At 54.9% G+C, this 17,766-nt stretch overlaps 2 protein-coding genes across 4 annotated transcripts; both read right to left on the bottom strand.

The window, feature by feature from the left end:
* Positions 1–3,091: 3,091 nt before the first annotated feature.
* LOC142417256 (aldehyde dehydrogenase family 3 member A2-like) lies at positions 3,092–4,508 on the bottom strand. The gene is made up of 5 exons (XM_075517758.1): positions 4,487–4,508; positions 4,037–4,268; positions 3,853–3,929; positions 3,398–3,517; positions 3,092–3,142 (listed from the first exon to the last, which is right to left on the bottom strand). Exons 1-5 carry the CDS (start codon positions 4,505–4,507, stop codon positions 3,092–3,094), a joined length of 501 nt encoding a protein of 166 aa, XP_075373873.1. The 5' UTR covers position 4,508.
* A 1,906-nt stretch (positions 4,509–6,414) lies between these two features.
* On the bottom strand, positions 6,415–15,009 carry LOC142417284 (aldehyde dehydrogenase family 3 member A2-like). Of its 3 annotated transcripts, none has more exons than XM_075517800.1 (12): positions 14,907–15,009; positions 14,166–14,339; positions 13,505–13,736; positions 13,312–13,397; positions 12,246–12,454; positions 12,000–12,117; positions 11,723–11,864; positions 11,364–11,530; positions 10,782–10,881; positions 9,643–9,878; positions 8,490–8,613; positions 6,415–8,170 (listed from the first exon to the last, which is right to left on the bottom strand). In XM_075517800.1, exons 2-11 carry the CDS (start codon positions 14,325–14,327, stop codon positions 8,533–8,535), a joined length of 1,533 nt encoding a protein of 510 aa, XP_075373915.1. In that variant the 5' UTR covers positions 14,328–14,339; positions 14,907–15,009; the 3' UTR covers positions 6,415–8,170; positions 8,490–8,532. The 3 variants fall into 3 exon arrangements, with proteins under 3 accessions (XP_075373915.1, XP_075373916.1, XP_075373917.1); XM_075517801.1 differs by having other exon boundaries at positions 14,166–14,386; positions 14,907–14,979; XM_075517802.1 differs by lacking the exon at positions 8,490–8,613 and having other exon boundaries at positions 6,417–8,170.
* Positions 15,010–17,766: the final 2,757 nt, after the last annotated feature.

Genomic DNA, 17,766 nt, shown 5'->3' on the forward strand with positions numbered 1-17,766 from the left:
TGGGGTCCTGTTTGCAAAGCAGGGCAGATGCTGCCTCCTTCCACCTGCTGCCACTCACTGCTGAGGCATGACCAAAGATGCAGGTCTGAATCGATTCCTGTGTTTCAGCAGGAGCCAGAGCCGCCAGCTCGGAGCTTCTCTGCTTTAGGCTTATTTCATTTGCTTCTACCTCTTCAGTGCATTGGCTGCCTTGGAAGAACAGAAATCGCAGCAAAAAAACGTTCAGTACTAGGACTGCAGCGGCGGGTTACAGGTCCAGCGTGCTGCTGGCCACCGATCACCCCTCTCGTCCGCGGGGCACCATCTGGAGAGGCACGGGAACAAGGCTGAGTCCCACGGGGAGGGAGCAGAGCCTGAGGCAATGGAGGCCGAGACCAGGTGGGGCTCAGGGGACAGAGCTGGGAACACACACTCACACGGACAGCAGAGCCAAAGCCACCACCGCTGCCACAAGCCCCAGCAGGGCCAAGACAACCAGTCCCACTCAGCCCTTGTTGGCCAAGACGAAGAACTTGGCCCAATCCACCTTCTTCCAGCTGCCAGGTGGGTACCGGAGTTTGTTCATACCCTCCATCTTCTTGATCAAGCAGGCGCGGTGGTGGGAGAAGGTCTCAAAGCTGTGCTTGCCGTGTGTCGTGGTTTAGCCCCAGCCAGCAACTAAGCACCACGCAGCCGCTCGCTCACTCCCCCTGCAGTGGGATGGGGGAGAGAATCGGAAGAGCAAAAGTAAGAAAACTCCTGGGTTGAGATAAAGACAGTTTAATAGGGAAAGCAAAAGCCGCGCACGCAAGCAAAGCAAAGCAAGGAATTCCTTCACTCCTTCCCATGGTCAGGCAGGTGTTCAGCCATCTCCAGGAAAGCAGGGCTCCATCACGCGTAATGGTTACTTGGGAAGACAAACGCCATCACTCCAAATGTCCCCCCTTCCTCCTTCTTCCCCAGCTTTCTATACTGCGCATGACGTCATATGGTATGGAATAGCCCTTTGGTCAGTTTGGATCAACTGTCCTGGCTGTGTCCCCTCCCAACTTCTTCTGCACCTGGCAGAGCATGGGAAGCTGAAAAGTCCTTGACCAGTGCAGCAACAACTAAAACATCTCTGTGTTATCAACACTGTCTTCAGCACAAATCCAAAACATAGCCCCATACCAGCCGCTATAAAGAAAATTAACTCTATCTCAGCTGAAACCAGGACAGTATCCACCCCTTATTCCATGCCGTTTATGTCATGCTCAGGTCTCACACTATCCAATACATTCTCATTTCCCACCATCACCCTTCCCATCCTTTGATATAATACACACATATCATTCCCTTAGTCTATGGACCACCCCTACAAAATATTTGTAAAATGTCCATAAATGTCCACAAAATGTCCACTGAGTTCATTTAGTCCATGACTTTGGGCTTCATCTCTTATGGTTGTTACTCAGGACAGGAGAGGTGGTGTGTTGCTTGGAGTTATTGGGCACCAAAGCCAGCTCAGGTCAGGTCACTGCTGCACTTGCACTGCTTCTTGTAAGGCTTCTCCTCCATTTGTTCAGGTGGTTCCGGCTGTAGTAATTCCTATAACATGCAACTCAAATCATGGGTTACAACAATTTAAAGGTATATCTATTACAATGTCCACCCCTGGTCCTTTTGGGCCAGGTTATAGGGTTTAACATTGCAATGAACTCCTCCCCTTGCTCCTAGCCTGGCTAGCAACAAGGGGTTCCTGCTATAGTAATTCCCACAACATGCAACTCAAATCACGGGATACAACAATTTAAAGGTATTTCCATTACAATCTCCACCCCTGGTCCCTTTGGACCAGACCATCAGGTTTAACATTGCAATGAAGTCCTCCCCTTGCCCCTGCTCCAGCTTGGACTTATCCACAGAATGTAGTACCTTCAGAAGTAAACTTGCTCCAACATGGCCTCATGCACAGCCACTGATGCTTCAAGGTGTACCTGCTGCAGCATGGACTTCATCCACAGCCACAGGTGCTTCGAGGTGTACCTGCTGCAGCATGGGACTTATCCTTGGGCCACAATCCCTTCAGAGGTTGAGGTATACCTGCTGTGGCACAGACATAACCATGGCCACAGACGTTTCAAGATATACCTGCTCTGGCATGGGCTAATCCATGGGCACAGACGCTTTGGGGTGTCCTGCTCCCACGTGGATTCATCCACAGGTCACAGTCCCTTCGACTCGAGTTCACACTGGAGTTCCAGCCTGTCCAGTACAGCAGCACAGAAACAGCAGCGATGCCCTGGCCGTCTGCCAGCCCAGGCGCGTGGCCATTGCTGTTATCAAAATGTTCCCAGGCACAGCAGAGTAAGGTGATAAGCAGTACAGCAGCACGGCAAGCAGTGAAAGCAGAAAGCAGCCACTAACGAGCCCTAGACTCTAAGATACAGTAAGGCAAGCAAGCCTATGGCAAGCACAGAAGCCTGCTGATTAATACCTAAACAGCAATAATAGCTATAAATTCTATCTGGTACATTCCAATCAAATCTGTCATTATCTCAAACCCTTCGTGCCCCACGTTGGGCGCCAGAAAGGACTGTCGTGGTTTAGCCCCAGCCGGCAACTAAGCACCACGCAGCCGCTCGCTCACTCCCCCCCGGTGGGATGGGGGAGAGAATCGGAAGAGCAAAAGTAAGAAAACTCCTGGGTTGAGATAAAAACAGTTTAATAGGGAAAGCAAAAGCCACGCATGCAAGCAAAGCAAGGAATTCATCCACTCCTTCCCACGGTCAGGCAGGTGTTCAGCCATCTCCAGGAAAGCAGGGCTCCATCACGCGTAATGGTTACTTGGGAAGACAAACGCCATCACTCCAAATGTCCCCCCTTCCTCCTTCTTCCCCAGCTTTCTATACTGCGCATGACACCATATGGTATGGAATAGCCCTTAGGTCAGTTTGGATCAACTATCCTGGCTGTGTCCCCTCCCAGCTTCTTCTGCACCTGGCAGAGCATGGGAAGCTGAAAAGTCCTTGACCAGTGCAGCAACAACTAAAACATCTCTGTATTATCAACCCTGTTTTCAGCACAAATCCAAAACATAGCCCCATACCAGCCGCTATAAAGAAAATTAACTCTATCTCAGCTGAAACCAGGACACCGTGGTAGGTGCCCATCCTGCTGTTACCTGAGACGCAACCCAGGCAGGTCACACCCTGCACAGCGACAGCTGCATTCTTAAATTCTGTTTGGCAGCCCTCAGGACACAGGGAAAGCTTGGTTGCAGTGCTTCTCACACCTGGAGCAGCTGCTCTGCTGCCCAAGGGCAGAGAAGCAAAGAGCAGCTTTAATAACTAGCCAGGAATAAGTGAGGACTTGCTCGCTGCCTTGAACTGGTGCTCGGGCTGGTTGTGTGCACACACCCTTGAAACGTTAACGGCACCAGCCCTCTCGTCCCCAGGGCCAGTCCTGCTTCTCCCACAAAATCTACACTGGGGTCAGGGACAGGAGGAGCAGAGTCTCTTATTTCAAGCAGTGGGACATAAGGACGATGTTCAGCAACCTGCCATTAGAAACACCAAAGACCTCAGCCCTCTACACACAGCCGGGTTGTCCTGGCCACAAAGCCATGAGTCGGACCGTGACCGTGGAAACTCAACCAGCTGCTTGGCCACAGGCAACTTCGTCCCACGCCCCGGCACAGGAGAACCGGAGCTGCCGACAGATGTGCCAGAGGGTTTTCCTCTCCCGCTGGCACCAACACTGCTCCAACCACTAATGAGCCTTTTTACAAAGGAACCCACCAGTGAAAATAATATTAATGGGAAAATGCAGCTGAAAGTTCCTGAATTGCCAAACAGGCATGACGGCACCTGAGTCAGAGGCTGGTCACCTCACCTGGTCAAGGTACTGGGGAAGGAGATCAGCCACCAGCTGAGCCACGATCTCCGACGGCTTCACCACCACAGCATTGCCTGCAAGACAAACCCAGCGTGGCCCCTGAGCCCTCACACTCCTCTCCTGCCTCTCACAGCACCTGCCCACAGCCCCACGAAGGACAGGGGCTGCAGTGGGTCCCCACCTGCTGCGATGGCCCCAGTCAGAGGCTGCATGACCAGGGTGAAGGGGTAGTTCCAGGCCCCGATGATCAGCACCACCCCCAGCGGCTCGGGGCAGATGTAGACCTCATCCCACATCGGCAGCAGGTCCCTCTGCGCAGGTTGAGGGGCCGTCCGTGACGGCAGCTTGTCCATGGCCAGGGCCAGCTCCCCCAGCACGCCCAGGATCTCATGGCTGTATGCATTGTGCCCACTCTGCAATGACAGGGAGCTTGGGGAGGGGACGGCAAAGGCACCCACCTCCCGCACCCACCGCGGCAGCCCGGGGAAGCAGGGCAAGGTCATCTGGGACCATGGGGGACATCAGCAAAAGCCATCTGACACGGCAAAGGCAGCCCTTGGGGCTGCTGCTTTCCTGAGGGCTGAGCAATCTCCACGCACAGCAGAAGGGAGAAACCACCACCAATCCAGACCTTGTGCAGATCTGCCTTCATGGCTCCCTCTCCTGGTTTCCGCTGGGATAGTTAATTTTCTTCCTAGTAGCTGGTATAGCGCTGCGTTTGGATTTAGTATGAGAATAACGGGGTAACACAGGGATGTTTGAGTTGTTGCTGGGCAGTGCTTACACTAGTCAATGACTTTTCAGCTTCCCATGCTCTGCCAGGCGCACAAGAAGCTGGAAGGCGGCACAGCCAGGACAGCTGACCCACACTGGCCAGAGGGCTATTCCATACCATATGGCGTCATGCGCAGTATAGAAACTGGGGGGAGTTGGCTGGGGGCAGCGATCGCTGCTCGGGGACGGGCTGGGCATCGGTCAGTGGGTGGTGAGCGGTTGCATCACTTGGTCTTTTCCTTGGGTTTTGTTCCTCTCTCTCTCTCTGTTTTCCTTTTCATTACAATATTATTATTATATTTCAGTTATTAAACTGTTCTTACCTCAAACCACGAGTTTTCTTACTTTTGCTCTTCCGATTCTCTCCCCCATCCCACCGGGGGGGGAGGTGAGTGAGCAGCTGTGTGGGGCTTAGTTGCTGACTGGCGTTAAACCACGACGCTGCCAGGATCTCCTCCTTCTCCTGCACCATCCGCTCCAGGGCCTTCAGCTGCTGCATCCTGAACTCCAGCGAGCGGCACCGGCCCAGGTTGAAGTCGCTCTCATCCGCCCAACGACCTGCTGCATCCTCTCCGTGGCTGCTCAGCGCTGCGGGGAGAGAGCAGCAAGACCCAGCTCACTGCGGGGCCATCGAGGGCTGCTCAGGCCTGGGAACTCTCAACGTGGGGCCACCAAGAGATGTCCCACCCGGAGCAAGGCTAGGAGATGTTCTCCTCCTTGGGGCGCCTCCTGCTCCCAAGGTCACTGCTCAGGGCTCCCACCCTCTGATGCCCCGTCCTCCCTGTGCAGGGCCCACCAACGGAGGGCACCTCTCAGGGCAACCCAGCGTCTCTGGGGATGGCTGACAGATCTTGTTCTGCAGGTGCTTTCCCCTAGCTCGGGGATACCCTTAAACCCACCGGCCACCCTACCCTCTGCTCACAGGGATGCTGCCGAGGAGCTGAAACACGGAGATGACCGTGGCCTTGGTGGGCATCTGCCTGAGATCTGCCTGCAGTCCCCGCCTAACCAAAGGAGACACCGAGGTTCCCTTGCAATCGTCAAAATCTGCCCTTCCCTGCCCGTTGCCGCAGCTGCGTGCCACAGCCCCGATCCTGACCAAGCAAGCAGATGAATCATTAAAAAATGAAGGAAAAAAGGAAGTTACCTTCAGAGAAGCTTCTCTCTCCACCAGTCTCCCGCAGCGAGCGCAAGCCCTTCCCCTGACACGGCTCGGAGCAACCTCTCCTCCCACAAGAGGACAGCCGGCCCGGGCTCAGGGCTCTTGCTAGATACAAAATGCCCTTTACCCAGATATATCCTCACGCTGTGAGTACACAAGCCATGGATCGCCGCGTTCAGCCGGGGCAGTGACTCAGCCGCCCGTGCGGGATTGCGAGAGACCACGCGGCTTTGCCCACGTTGGGTGCACGAGGCTGGGGGAGCGCTTTCGTGTGCCGCAGCAGCCGTCGGGAGCCAACGAACGCAGCCCACGCTATCATCCGGATCTGAACAAACCCCGAACGGGCAGCGCCTGCAGGTGGGAGGCAATCAGGGGATGGATTTGCACAGGACAGGAGAAACAGTCCAGCTCCTCCGCAGCTCCCAGCACCGCCTCACCCCACACCGCACCTCTTCGGCAGCCTGCCTGCGCTCCCCGGCATCCTTCCCCGCAAGCGGGGAGGCCATCGTGCTTGGGACCTGTGCTCCTGTGCCGGGGCAGAGGCACCTCGCAACACACGTGTGACATTCAGCCAAGCCTTGGCCAGAGCCGTGAGCGACAGAGGACAGGCAGGATTCCGCAGGAGCCTGCAGGGACTTACCACGCTCGGTTTATTATTTACTTAGTGTTTATTTAGTACTTGCAAAATATATCATTAAAAAGGCTAAGGCTTAGCACATGGATTTTTACCAGACATGCACCACTTATTGCACAGTAAATATAATTTTCTACATTAATTGCATTTAATAATACTTTTTAAATTTTCCTTATTTAAACATTAATATTTCTAAGGTCTTTCACCTTAAATTTCTCCAGCATCCTCTCCTCAAGCTAGAATAAGCTCCAGATTATCTCCCAGTGCAAGATCACAGCAGACCCAGAAGCTCGAACACAAAGGAGTACGCACTCTTCCAGTAAGTGTTTTCCCTTGGAGGAATCTGACCAGGAACGGATTTGTACTGGTTTTGGCTGGGATGGAGTTAATTTTCATCATCGTCGCCAAGTTTCTTCATAGTAGGATGGTGCTGCCTTTTGCATTTGTGACCAAAACAGCGTTGGGGACGCGCTCGTGGTGTAGCTGTTGCCCAACAGTGCTTGCACAGAGTCAAGGTCTCTCTGTTTCTCACAGAGAGCCCTGCCAGCGCGTAGGCTGGGGTTGGCAAGAAGTGGGGAGGGGACATGGCTGGGAGAGCTGACCCCAACTGACCAAAGGGATATTCCAGACCATATGACGTGCTCAGCTATAAAAGCTGAGGGGGAAAGAGGAAAGCAGGGGGGACACTGGGAGTTATGGCATCTGTCTTCCCAAGTCACAGTTATGCGTGATGGAGCCCTGCTTTCTTGGGGATGGCTGAGCATCTGCCTGCCGAGGGGAAGTAATGAATGGGTTCCTTAATTTGCTTGCTTGCACGCCCAGCTTTCACTTTACCTATTAAACTGTCTTTATCTCAACCTACATGTTTTCTCATTTTTACCCTTCCGATTCTCTTCCCCATCCCACTGGGGGAGTGAGCGAGCAGCCGTGTGGGGCTCAGATGCCCACCTGGGCTAACCCACAACAGGGTACTTTGTGATTCCCACTTCTCTAAACAGGCCTTAAAATTCTTTTGCCTGAGCATAAGATACTCCTATCAGCAAAATACAGGCAGTGCAGGCATCATCTTTGTAATTTTCTAACTGCCAAATAATTGTTACGGGCACACGGTGAAACCCAGAGCCTGTCAGCCTGCATCCCCTGACCAGCTGTGGACGATTCTGGTTTGCAGACATCTGTGAATATTTCACCTCAATTAAATGGCAAGGGGAACTTCACTAAGTTTATTCATAACCATCACTATTGGTAAAATGCATCAGCCAGCACGGCCTGTCTCAGACTTGTCACCAAGAGGGCAGTTGTTCGGAGCACAACAGAAGACAGACCATCCCGAAAACTGCAGGGAAAACACTGTCAACCCAATCACCGCTGAAACTTAAGCTGCTGTTTGTCACTGAAGGAAGGTAAGGGGTTCGGTGCAAGACACAGCGTGCGCGTCCCTGGAAGCAGCGCTCTGCATGGCATGGGGTGGAGGTAGGGACTGGTATTTCTTGCTCTGCAGTCCTCCTTTTGAGAGCTTGTACCCACTGGTCCCTCTGTTTCAGCATGGCTTTTTAGTAAACAGGAGTCCGAGCCTTGTCTTGGTTAGTGCCTCTCTAAGGCTACTCGGTGTGCTCGACAGCTCACTGAAATAACCCAGCACAAAAGAAAAAAATGACTTCTCAGCTTAAGGCAACAGAGAAAAAGCAAGCACTCAGAGTACGACTTGCACATGGCACCTTCTCCTCTCTTCAGTAGAAAACCATCTGTGAAAGCAAAACACAACACCAATGTCCTGTGAAGGATTTGCTGAAACAAAACCAATTCCCTTTCTAGAAGAGCCTGAAGCAAAGCCCCCACACTCAGGGTGACTTCCCCAGGGTCCAGCTCGCCTGCCTCCTGCCCCCTCGGCATGCACTGACGGCTGGTTATCTTGGACGCTGTATGAGCTCCGAGCACTGCCAGGGAAAGCATTGCTCTCTGGCTCCGGGGGGAACCTTCTGCCAGCCCGACATTCACTACTCTAACAAGGCTTTGCCTGATCTCAAATCAGGTCTACACACAGGAGAAGAAAAAAGCTCCTACCTCACTGTGACAGCCACAGCAGTGCTCTGAAACCTGCTCCTCCTTACCACACACTGGGCCAGCCCAGCCTCTGAAGAGCCAGCACAATCAAGAGGGCTTTTCTCTTCAGCACAGACTGGTGATTCTGAGAAAAGCCAAATGATTTCAAGATGCTGTGAGTTTCCCCCTCTTCGCTGAGAAGGCATTCACCTAGACAGAGCCTGCCTCCCTGGCTGGTGCTTCAAGGCCTGAGCCAGTTGTTAGCTCTTACACCTCCTCCTGGACTCAGATCTGCAGGCAGGTTATTTCCCCCTGCTTGCTGGACTCCTGCACGTCTCCTTGCAGCAGTAACAACACAGAACAGATTGAAGGGCAGAGTCCTGATCCACCCTGCCGTCTCCTCTCCCCTCAGCGGCTGCTCCCTTAAGCCTACTAAACCCCCAGGATGCACAGTTGAGCTTTGCAAGGAGCAGCCAGCGCAGGCACACATAGCGCCTGGTCCACCAGCCACGGATAACCACCAGCGATCACACTTGGAGTTTTAGATCTTACCCCTCCACCTCAGGAGGCACGTTGAGTCCTTCAGCCAGCACCAGCAGGCTTCTACCTCCTGCACAGAGGGGAGGACATCCCACCCTTCCACACTAGTCAGCCAGAAACAGGAGAGGAAATGGAAATAACTGACCTAAGGTCAGATGGGGGCTGCAACTGGGTGAGGAACGAGAGCTCGTTGTAGCCCTAGGCTTTAGGACACAGCCCTCCCTTCCCCAGGGCGTTGCGGCGCAAAACTGCAGCCGGCTGGGCTAGGCTGTGGAACAGCTCACAACATCGCTGAAGAAAGCCTAGGAATTGAAATCACTCCTAAGAGACCTCTCCAAAACGTACCAAACTCTGCCTCTGGAGGGAGCTTCTCACAGGCGTCACCTACCAAGGCAGAGCAACAAACAGTACAGCAGCCCAGGAGATTTCTCTGAGGACATTTCTATTCTAGGTAGCACTTGCAAGAGTGAGAAACAGATCTTGGTAATTTCAGGTGGGACAGATATCATAAGCCTCGAGACAGAAAAGACAGGCCAGGCTCTAAGAAAGGACTGCAGTTGCATAGACAGAACTTGCAGAAGATCAGATGAACTGCACATGCACTTCATGTAGATGGCAAAGAGCCAAAGCTCACCTTTATCACCACTGCTGCCATAAGCCCCAGCAGGGCCAAGACGACCAGTCCCACTCGGCCCTTGTTAAACCGCTTCAAGACAAAGAACTTGGCCCAATCCACCTTCTTCCAGCTGCCAGGTGGGTACCGGAGTTTGTTCGTACCCTCCATCTTCAGGTCCTTGATCAAGCAGGCGCGGCGGTGCGAGAAGGTCTCAAAGCTGTGCTTGCCATGGTAGGCGCCCATCCCGCTGTTACCTGAGACACAACCCAGGCAGGTCACACCACAAGCTCAGCCAGTCCAACCTTTGGCCACTTGAGGCCACCAGCAGGACAAGCAGCACAGGAAAATTCCAGTTGCTTGCCAGCTGCAGTGCATGTTACCTACCCTACAACTGCTTTACTGCAGTTTAAAAGCACAACTTCTCCTCTATATTCCTTCAGAGAGGACAACTGTTCCTTTCTCTCTGCAGCACCTCTCAGTCTCCACGATGTCCATCTGTACTCCATCCCTCTTCTTCCCCACCCCGTTTTCACTACGTACTCTCCAGTACTTCGTTGTGTCACTGCGTGCGCTGCTCCCTGGGCCTCGGAGCCATCTCCAGCTCTTCCCTGGATTTAGCTCCTTCTCAGAGCACCGTGCCAAGGCTCTGAGATCCGACTAGCGCTGTGTGAGAAGGGTTTCCCGAGGGACCCTGCAGGGTACACCTCCATTTTCCGATTCCAGGACAGCATGTGCCGTTCACAGCAGCAGAACACTGCTGGTTCACAGTCAGCTTGTGAGCACCGTAACACCCAAACCCTCTTCTGCAAAGCTCCCGTAGGCTGTTCCATAGGCTGTTCCAATTCTCCCCAAGCTGAAGTCCTACCCTTCCTCCTGCAACTACTGCGAATCACTCCCATCGCAGCTGATGTTTTTAATGCACCTTTCACATCAGTCTACACTAAATGCTTCAGCCTTCCCCAAAACAAACCCAAAGGTGTGTTTTCTCTTTTGGCCCCTTTCCTAATGTACTCCCAGAATTTATTATTGAGATCTGCTATACAGAGACCCTTTGGCTCTAAGAGGCGCAGGCGTACTTGGACACAAACCAACTGCTGCTGTTCCCTGGGTCACACCCTGCATCAAGTCACAACACTTAAGGAGCTCCAGTAACTTACCGACACCACCAAAGGGTAAGGTTGAGAGGAAGAAATGCATGATGACATCGTTTCCAGTAACACCCCCACTGGAGGTTTCCGAGATGACTCTCTTGATTAACTGACAAAAGAAAAAAAACAAACAGAACATTACAAAGGCCCAGCAGAGACCAGATCACGTAACTGAGCAGGACTGCGAGGGGAGCTACGAGCCAACAGGCCATCACGATAATTTCTGCTGGCTCACAACTCAGAGGAGCCCTATCTGTGCACTGTTAACTCAAAGAAAGTGGGAAAGTTCAGAGGAGGGATGCGAAAGCTGGAAATCTGGGAGCTCGCCTCCCTGGCAATATATTAAAAGTAACTAAATTAATCATGAAAGACTACATGGCAACAAGGAGGAAATTCAGCCTTTTATCCTTCTATTTCACAAAGTCATGCAAACGCAAAGCGCTGCAGCAGGAGACTGGGGACACTCGCGACCCTCCGTGAGGCAAACGCTGCGATTCACAAGCAAAGAGGAGCTGACACGGGCGCTGCGGGGAGCCGCTCAGCATCAAACTGCACAGAGACGCCTCCGGGGGGAGCACAGCCCAGACCCACCTTCTTGTTGTTCGAGAAGACATACAGGGCAAGGGGCTTCTCCCGACGGTTGATGAACTCAATGGCTTCGTCCACGCTCTTCACTGTCAGAATGGGGAGGATCGGTCCAAAGATTTCCTCCTCCATCACCTTTGACTCCGGAGAAACGTCGGTGAGGATAGTCGGTGCTGAGGCAAACAGGAGGGCAGGAGATGGCGTGAGCAGGACAGAAGACGTGGTCAATCACAGGACCTTGTCCTGGGCACTGCCTGCATTCAACACACACCAAGCAAGCCACAGACACACACACAGCCCCCAAAAGGCACCCACTGCCAGCGGAAGATCCCATCCTCCACCTCCCCAACAGCTGCCAGAAGCACCTATGAAGCAGGAGGCTTCATCTGCCTCTCCCCCATGAGCGATCTTCTGCCCTTCCAGCAGGCCCAGGATCCTCCTGAAGTGATGCTTGTTGACGATCCTTTCATAATCTGGAGACGACTTCACATCTTCCCCATAGAATTCCTGCCAAAGGGCACAGCAGAACCAAAGTGCTCGACACACCTTCACAACAGGCACAGCTCCAGGGCTGCAGCTACAAAACTCAGACCTGGGCTATAATGGGGACAACTCCCACACCATGAGGAACTCCACGCTTACCTGCAGAGTTGCCTTGATGTTTTCCACCACCTTGCTCTGGATGGATGGGTCGCAGAGGATGTAGTCTGGGGCGATGCATGTTTGCCCACAGTTCATGTACTTCCCCCATGTTATCCGCCTACAGGAGAAAGGGAGATGGTTTCTCCTCAGTCAGTCCCTTCCAGCCCCCACAGCCTGGCCAACAACGCCTGAGCAACACCCGCAGTCTGGGGACAATGGCCCACTGAGGGCTTGCAACAGCCTGACCTGCAGGCAACAGCCAGGTCACAGTCCTTGTCAATGTAGCAGGGGCTCTTGCCACCCAGCTCCAGGGTGACGGGCGTCAGGTGCTTGGCAGCCGCTGCCATCACGATTTTGCCCACTCTGGAGTTGCCAGTATAAAGGATGTGATCAAATCTCTGCTCCAGCAGCTCTGTCGTCTCAGGTACTCCTCCAGTGACCACAGGGTACAGCTCCTGCGGGGCAAACAAGAGCCTTGCAGTTACCTTCATTTAAGCAAATATATCAAGGGAGCAGCTCTGCATGGAGCAGACTCACTTGTGAGCTACGTTAGGGTCTGGACAAAGGACAGCGATAACAGAAACAAGTTCTGTTCCTTCCCCTGAAATGGAGTTTCACTTGCCATATTGTGCCACATGAACTAAAAGAAATGGAGGTTGAGGCCAGGGCTGAGTCAGGCTGTGGACCTACTCCCACACATTAAGACCAAGGGCACATACGACCGCCGGGCTCTCCCGAGGGCTGTCTCCTGCCCCAGCTCTCGCTCCTCACCTAGAGAAAGCACTAACTCCCTGGAGGAAACTGCACAGGGAGGCCCTGCTGTCACAACAACAGCCTCAGTGACACAGCGCTATGGATGTCAGAACTGCCAGACAAGTGGAGAAGAAACACCACCTCCCGCTATGAGTGTGGTTCAGCAGGACATGAAAACCCGGGACGTACTGCCACTGAGCAAACGGCACCGAGTTCTCAGGAAGAGCCAGTCATAGCCAGCATCCAATGCAAACTTGTGTTTACCTAGAGGCAACCCCAGCACACTGTCCAAGAGAGCAATTAGTGCAGTGAGAAGTACATACACACCTCTTTACACGGTCATGAATGTCAAAAAGGCTGTCACGTTGCAGTAACAACACAGGAAGAATATGTCAACATGTCTCTCTACTCCAAGAGTAATTCAGCCCTTCTTGTATCATGGCCTTATGCTCCTTTAGAGAGAGCGGGCAACTGATTTGACTCTAACCTGAAAAAGCCCTTTGAAAGCATGACAGATATTTCCTTAAGACAATTACGTCAGGCACGGGGCTGCACTCACCCGGTCAAGGTACTGGGGAAGGAGATCAGCCACCAGCCGAGCTGTGTTCTCACTGATCTCCGACGGCTTCACCACCACAGCATTGCCTGCAAGACAAACCCAGCGTGGCCCCTGAGCCCTCACACTCCTCTCCTGCCTCTCACAGCACCTGCCCACAGCCCCACGAAGGACAGGGGCTGCAGTGGGTCCCCACCTGCTGCGATGGCCCCGATCAGAGGCTGCATGATCAGGGTGAAGGGGTAGTTCCAGGCCCCGATGATCAGCACCACCCCCAGCGGCTCGGGGCAGACATAGGCGTCATCCCGCATCGTCAGCAAGTTCCTCTTCACAGGCTGAGGGGCTGCCCAGGATGGCAGCTTGTCCATGGCCAGGGCCAGCTCCCCCAGCACGCCCAGGATCTCATGGCTGTATGCATTGTGCCCACTCTGCAATGACAGGGAGCTTGGGGAGGGGACGGCAAAGGCACCCACCTCCCGCACCCACCGCAGCAGCCCGGGGAAGCAAGGTAAATTCTGCTGGCTCCAAGTGGCTGCCAGGGCAGTTACTGGTAGTGTTGCCCCAAAGGACCCCAGACACAAGGCGCTCAGTCCGGGTGCGTGAGGCTCAAGTTTGCGGCAGAAGCCAAAACCTGACAGCCAGGACCTGCCTTTGCAGCTTCGCAGTCCTGCCTCGGACTAGCTCCTTCTTAGAAATGGTGGCAGCAGACCTTGGCAGGCCACAGTGAGAACCAGGACCATGGGGAACATCAGCAAAAGCCATCTGGCACGGCAAAGGCAGCCCTCGGCCTTCCCACTTTCCCTTCCGGGCTGACCGCTCTCCACGCACAGCAGAAGAGAGAAACCCCCGACCCAGACCTTGTGCAGATCTGCCTTGATGGCTGCCAGGATCTCCTTCTCCTTCTCCTGCACCATCCGCTCCAGGGCCTTCAGCTGCTGCATCCTGAACTCCAGCAAGCGGCACCGGCCCGAGTTGAAGGCGGCTCTCGCCCGCCCAACGACCTGCTGCATCCTCTCCATGGCTGCTCAGCGCTGCGGGGAGAGAGCAGCAAGACCCAGCTCACTGCGGGGCCTCCCTCCTGCAGATGGAAAGAGACTTTTCCTACTGAAAAGCACTGGGCGCACTCTCAGCCACCAGCCGCAATCCCACCTCCCCAGCTCGAGGGCCAACAGGCGCTGTAATTCTCTCCTAATTCTGCCGTATCTGTCTGACACCTTAAACAGTCTGCTGCAGTTCGCGATTTGGAAAAGTCTGAAAAGGAGCACAGGGAGCAACCGTCGGTACAACAGCAAGGGCGTCACGCAGGCAACCGAAGGGCAGCTGCCGGCAGGGGCGGAGGTGAGGGAAGGCAGCCTTTCCCTGCATCCCGGCACCGAGCACGGCCCAGCAAGGCCACGTCGAGGGCAGGGCCCCCGAGGGCGGCGCGGCCGGGGGCAGGCGGCCCCTCCGAGGAGCCCCAGGGACCCCCGAGCGCCAACCGGCCTGAGGCGAAAACCTCGACGGTGGGCCTGCCCCCCCCCGCCCCCGCGGCGGTGCCGCTGCCCCTGCCCCCGCCCCCGGGAAGGGCCCGCAGCCCCCGGGAAGGGCCCTCCGCCCACCTGGGGTCCCCGCTCCACTCAGCCGCTTCCGCCTTCCGCTCACGACACGGACCGCGCGCCCCCGCAGGTGGAATGGGAGAGGCCGCGGGGCCCCGCTCCCCCCCGAGCGGGGGCAGAATGGAAGCCGCCGGGGCGGGGCGGGGCGGGGCGGGGCGGGAAGCGGCCGCCGAAGCCCGCCGGCGGCCGCCGGCCCCGGTTGGGCGCAGGTTAAGGGGTGGCCCCGGCGGAGGCGAGCGCGGCTGAGAGGCGAGCGGCCCCGCGGAGGTGGGTGGGAGCGGCTGTGCCGGGCTGCTGAGCCCTTCCGCCGCCGGTCAGGGATGTTGCGGCCGCGGCGTTGCAGCCGTATCGCTTCCGGCGCAGCGTCCTTCAGCTGCAGGCAGGGGCTTAGAGAGCACACGAGATGGGGTAGTTTGGCAAAAGCGTTAAGTTAAAGGAGGAAAGAGCAGAAGACGAGAGCGGGGTGAAGAGCCTGAACCGACGCCCCCGGCTGCAGGAGCCGGGCAGGGCCCCCGGGAACCGGCAGCGGCTGCAGCGGCCGTACCTTGATTCCCCCACCGTCAGGGATGCTCCTTCCCTCGCCCCAGCGCCTCCGCTTCTGGGGGCTGCGTTGCAGGAGTGCCGGCTGCTGGCAAAGGCTGCCACGTCCCCCGTGGACTCCCCGGGAGCTCCGCCAAGCTGGGGGCGGGACTGGGTCTGGCATCGACCGGGGCCCAGCAGGTTGTGAAACGCTGACAGGTTGAGAAACGCATTGCGTGACAGCTCGGGGCGGGGGGGGGACAAAGTCCCCCCCAGGGTTCCTTATCTAAATGCCCCCAGGCACCTTTACTCCTCAGTTTTCCCCTGCAGAGCAAACCCTGCATGAACTCACCGAGTGCTCATCTTCGGGTGCCATTTCTGAGCCCAAGTGCTGGTGAAGGGATCATGGTGCCCTTCCAGCGACCTCCTGCTCAGGTGGGAGGGAGAGACAAGTTGGTCAAGGAAAACTGGCCAGCAAGTGCTAAACATGCAGGTGGTGGTTTGTAGGAGGCAAAGCAATCAACAGGAATAGCCTGGCCAGGACAGTCAAATTAACCTTGATACAGCACTTGTGTGGGAAACAAGCCAGAAAAAAAGCAGGGAAAGGAGCTGAGACAAGGCTGGGCTCATTTCAGTTAAAAATAGTCCTGCCCCAACTTAAGAAATGCAAGTATTTGAAAATTACTCCTGGGTTGTTACACACTACCCTTTCTCACATGCTCTTACACAGGCCATTTATTGCTAATGCTCCTCAGCTGAAACTATGCCCAACTGAATCCCTGCCCACCACACACCTGTGCAGGGCCAGCAGCTGGGTGCTTATGGCCAGGAGATGGGGCTAGCATGGAGCACACGCTCCCCCCAAACTTTCATGCCATTTTCCCAGATCAGCGTGGCTCTCTGAGGCTGGGGGGGGGGGGGTGTGGGGGGGACGGTGGTGTCCTTTAGCTCAGCAGGCTGCGCCTGAGCCACGACTCCCTCCAAACACAAAGCTTGGCTTTCGTGAAGTCACTTGGCTTTGCTAACAACTCATGGGTTGCGGCTTAGCCAGCACGTGAACATTTTACAAGCTACTGCACAAATCTCAGCCGTAAACAGTCTGCCATGGAAAAGAATGACAAGAGCAACTGCCAATGCTTGCATGCAGGAGGCAACGCATGGAAGAAAAACAGGCTGGGCTTGACAGGGCTCTTGCAGTGTGGTATATGAAAAGGAACTGGGTTTGCATTCCAGAAGACAGAGGTAGGAGAAGCAGGAACTTTCCTCACAGGAGTGTTACCTGATGCAAACACGCTCTCCTTGATCCTGTTAGCATCCTTGCAGGCAGAGCAGGTTGGAGCTCTGTCCAGGCACCACGCTGTCTGGAGGTCCAAGGAAAATTACATAAGGAGTTAATGCTACTGCAATCGGAGTAAAAGTCTTTGAGCTCTCAGGGTGGAGTATTACACTGTGCCTGGGGAAACAGTGCTGCAATGCATCCTCTGCAGGCAGCGCACCCACCAAGGGATGTCTGCAGGAGCAGGGAGATGGTTATTTACCTACGTTTTCCAGAGGGGCCATTGCCCAGAGCCTGTAAAATTCTCACCCTTCAGCCCGAGGGTTTTCATGCCATAGCAGTGCTTCTTGTGCTTGGCAAACGTCCCAGCTCCCAGTTCATCCCAGTGGCCAGCAGGCTGGTACTGTGCCACGCTTTCGCAGAAAACCCAGTCTTAAGGGTCCTTGGTATTGGCCAAAATGAGACAGCAGCAGCACGGCCGCAATCTAGGAGACCGTCTCTTTTGGTCCTTGTCAGGGACATCCTTTAGCCACTTATGGACAGGAAACAAGGCTGAGGGAGTTTTAAGCATTGCAAAATATCAGTTGAGTCTCCCTGGAGAGGCTGGGCGAGACGTGTGGATTTCAGGGAGGTGAGGGATCTCGAGTGAGATGGAAGAATACTCCAGACAGCACCCAATGAAATGCATGCTCTGCAGCGTGCTCCCCACGCCTAGGAGCTGACAGTATTTTCTATTTTAATTCAGTCACTAAGAAACAATAAAGAAGGGAACTATTTATGGGAAAGTAATTGAACCCCAGAGGAATCAGGAGGTAAGCAGTGCTGGGGGTGCTCTAATCCCCAGGGCTATACTTACAGCAGCAGGAGATGTTTTATTGAGCAGGCTCCCCTCTCCCCTCCGTTCCTCGCAGCCCCTTGCTCTCGCTCCCCTCTCGGAGTCAATTATAGCAAGGCACCGCGGTGAGACAGGCTCCTGCCCTGCGCTGGGCCTGGGGAGCATGCCTTCGTGCTGTTCCTTGGCCTGCTCCCAAAAGCATCCAGCAGAGTCTGGGGAGGGAGAACTTTGGT

The sequence above is a fragment of the Mycteria americana genome, chromosome 15 (genome assembly GCF_035582795.1).
Source record: "Mycteria americana isolate JAX WOST 10 ecotype Jacksonville Zoo and Gardens chromosome 15, USCA_MyAme_1.0, whole genome shotgun sequence".
Taxonomy (NCBI): domain Eukaryota; kingdom Metazoa; phylum Chordata; class Aves; order Ciconiiformes; family Ciconiidae; genus Mycteria; species Mycteria americana.

Excerpts from the sequence above, each read along its gene's own strand:
- LOC142417256 (XM_075517758.1), bottom strand. The coding sequence starts at position 4,507 with ATGAAGGCAGATCTGCACAAG. Across the intron at positions 3,930-4,036 it reads GACTGGGGCCATCGCAGCAG|GCAATGCTGTGGTGGTGAAG; the intron begins GTGGGGACCCAC and ends TTTGTCTTGCAG. Across the intron at positions 3,143-3,397 it reads CCCTGGGGACGAGAGGGCTG|GTAACAGCAGGATGGGCACC; the intron begins GTGCCGTTAACG and ends GTTGCGTCTCAG.
- LOC142417284 (XM_075517800.1), bottom strand. The coding sequence starts at position 14,327 with ATGGAGAGGATGCAGCAGGTCGTTGGGCGGGCGAGAGCCGCCTTCAAC. Across the intron at positions 13,398-13,504 it reads GATCGGGGCCATCGCAGCAG|GCAATGCTGTGGTGGTGAAG; the intron begins GTGGGGACCCAC and ends TTTGTCTTGCAG. Across the intron at positions 12,455-13,311 it reads TTCCCCAGTACCTTGACCGG|GAGCTGTACCCTGTGGTCAC; the intron begins GTGAGTGCAGCC and ends TTTGCCCCGCAG.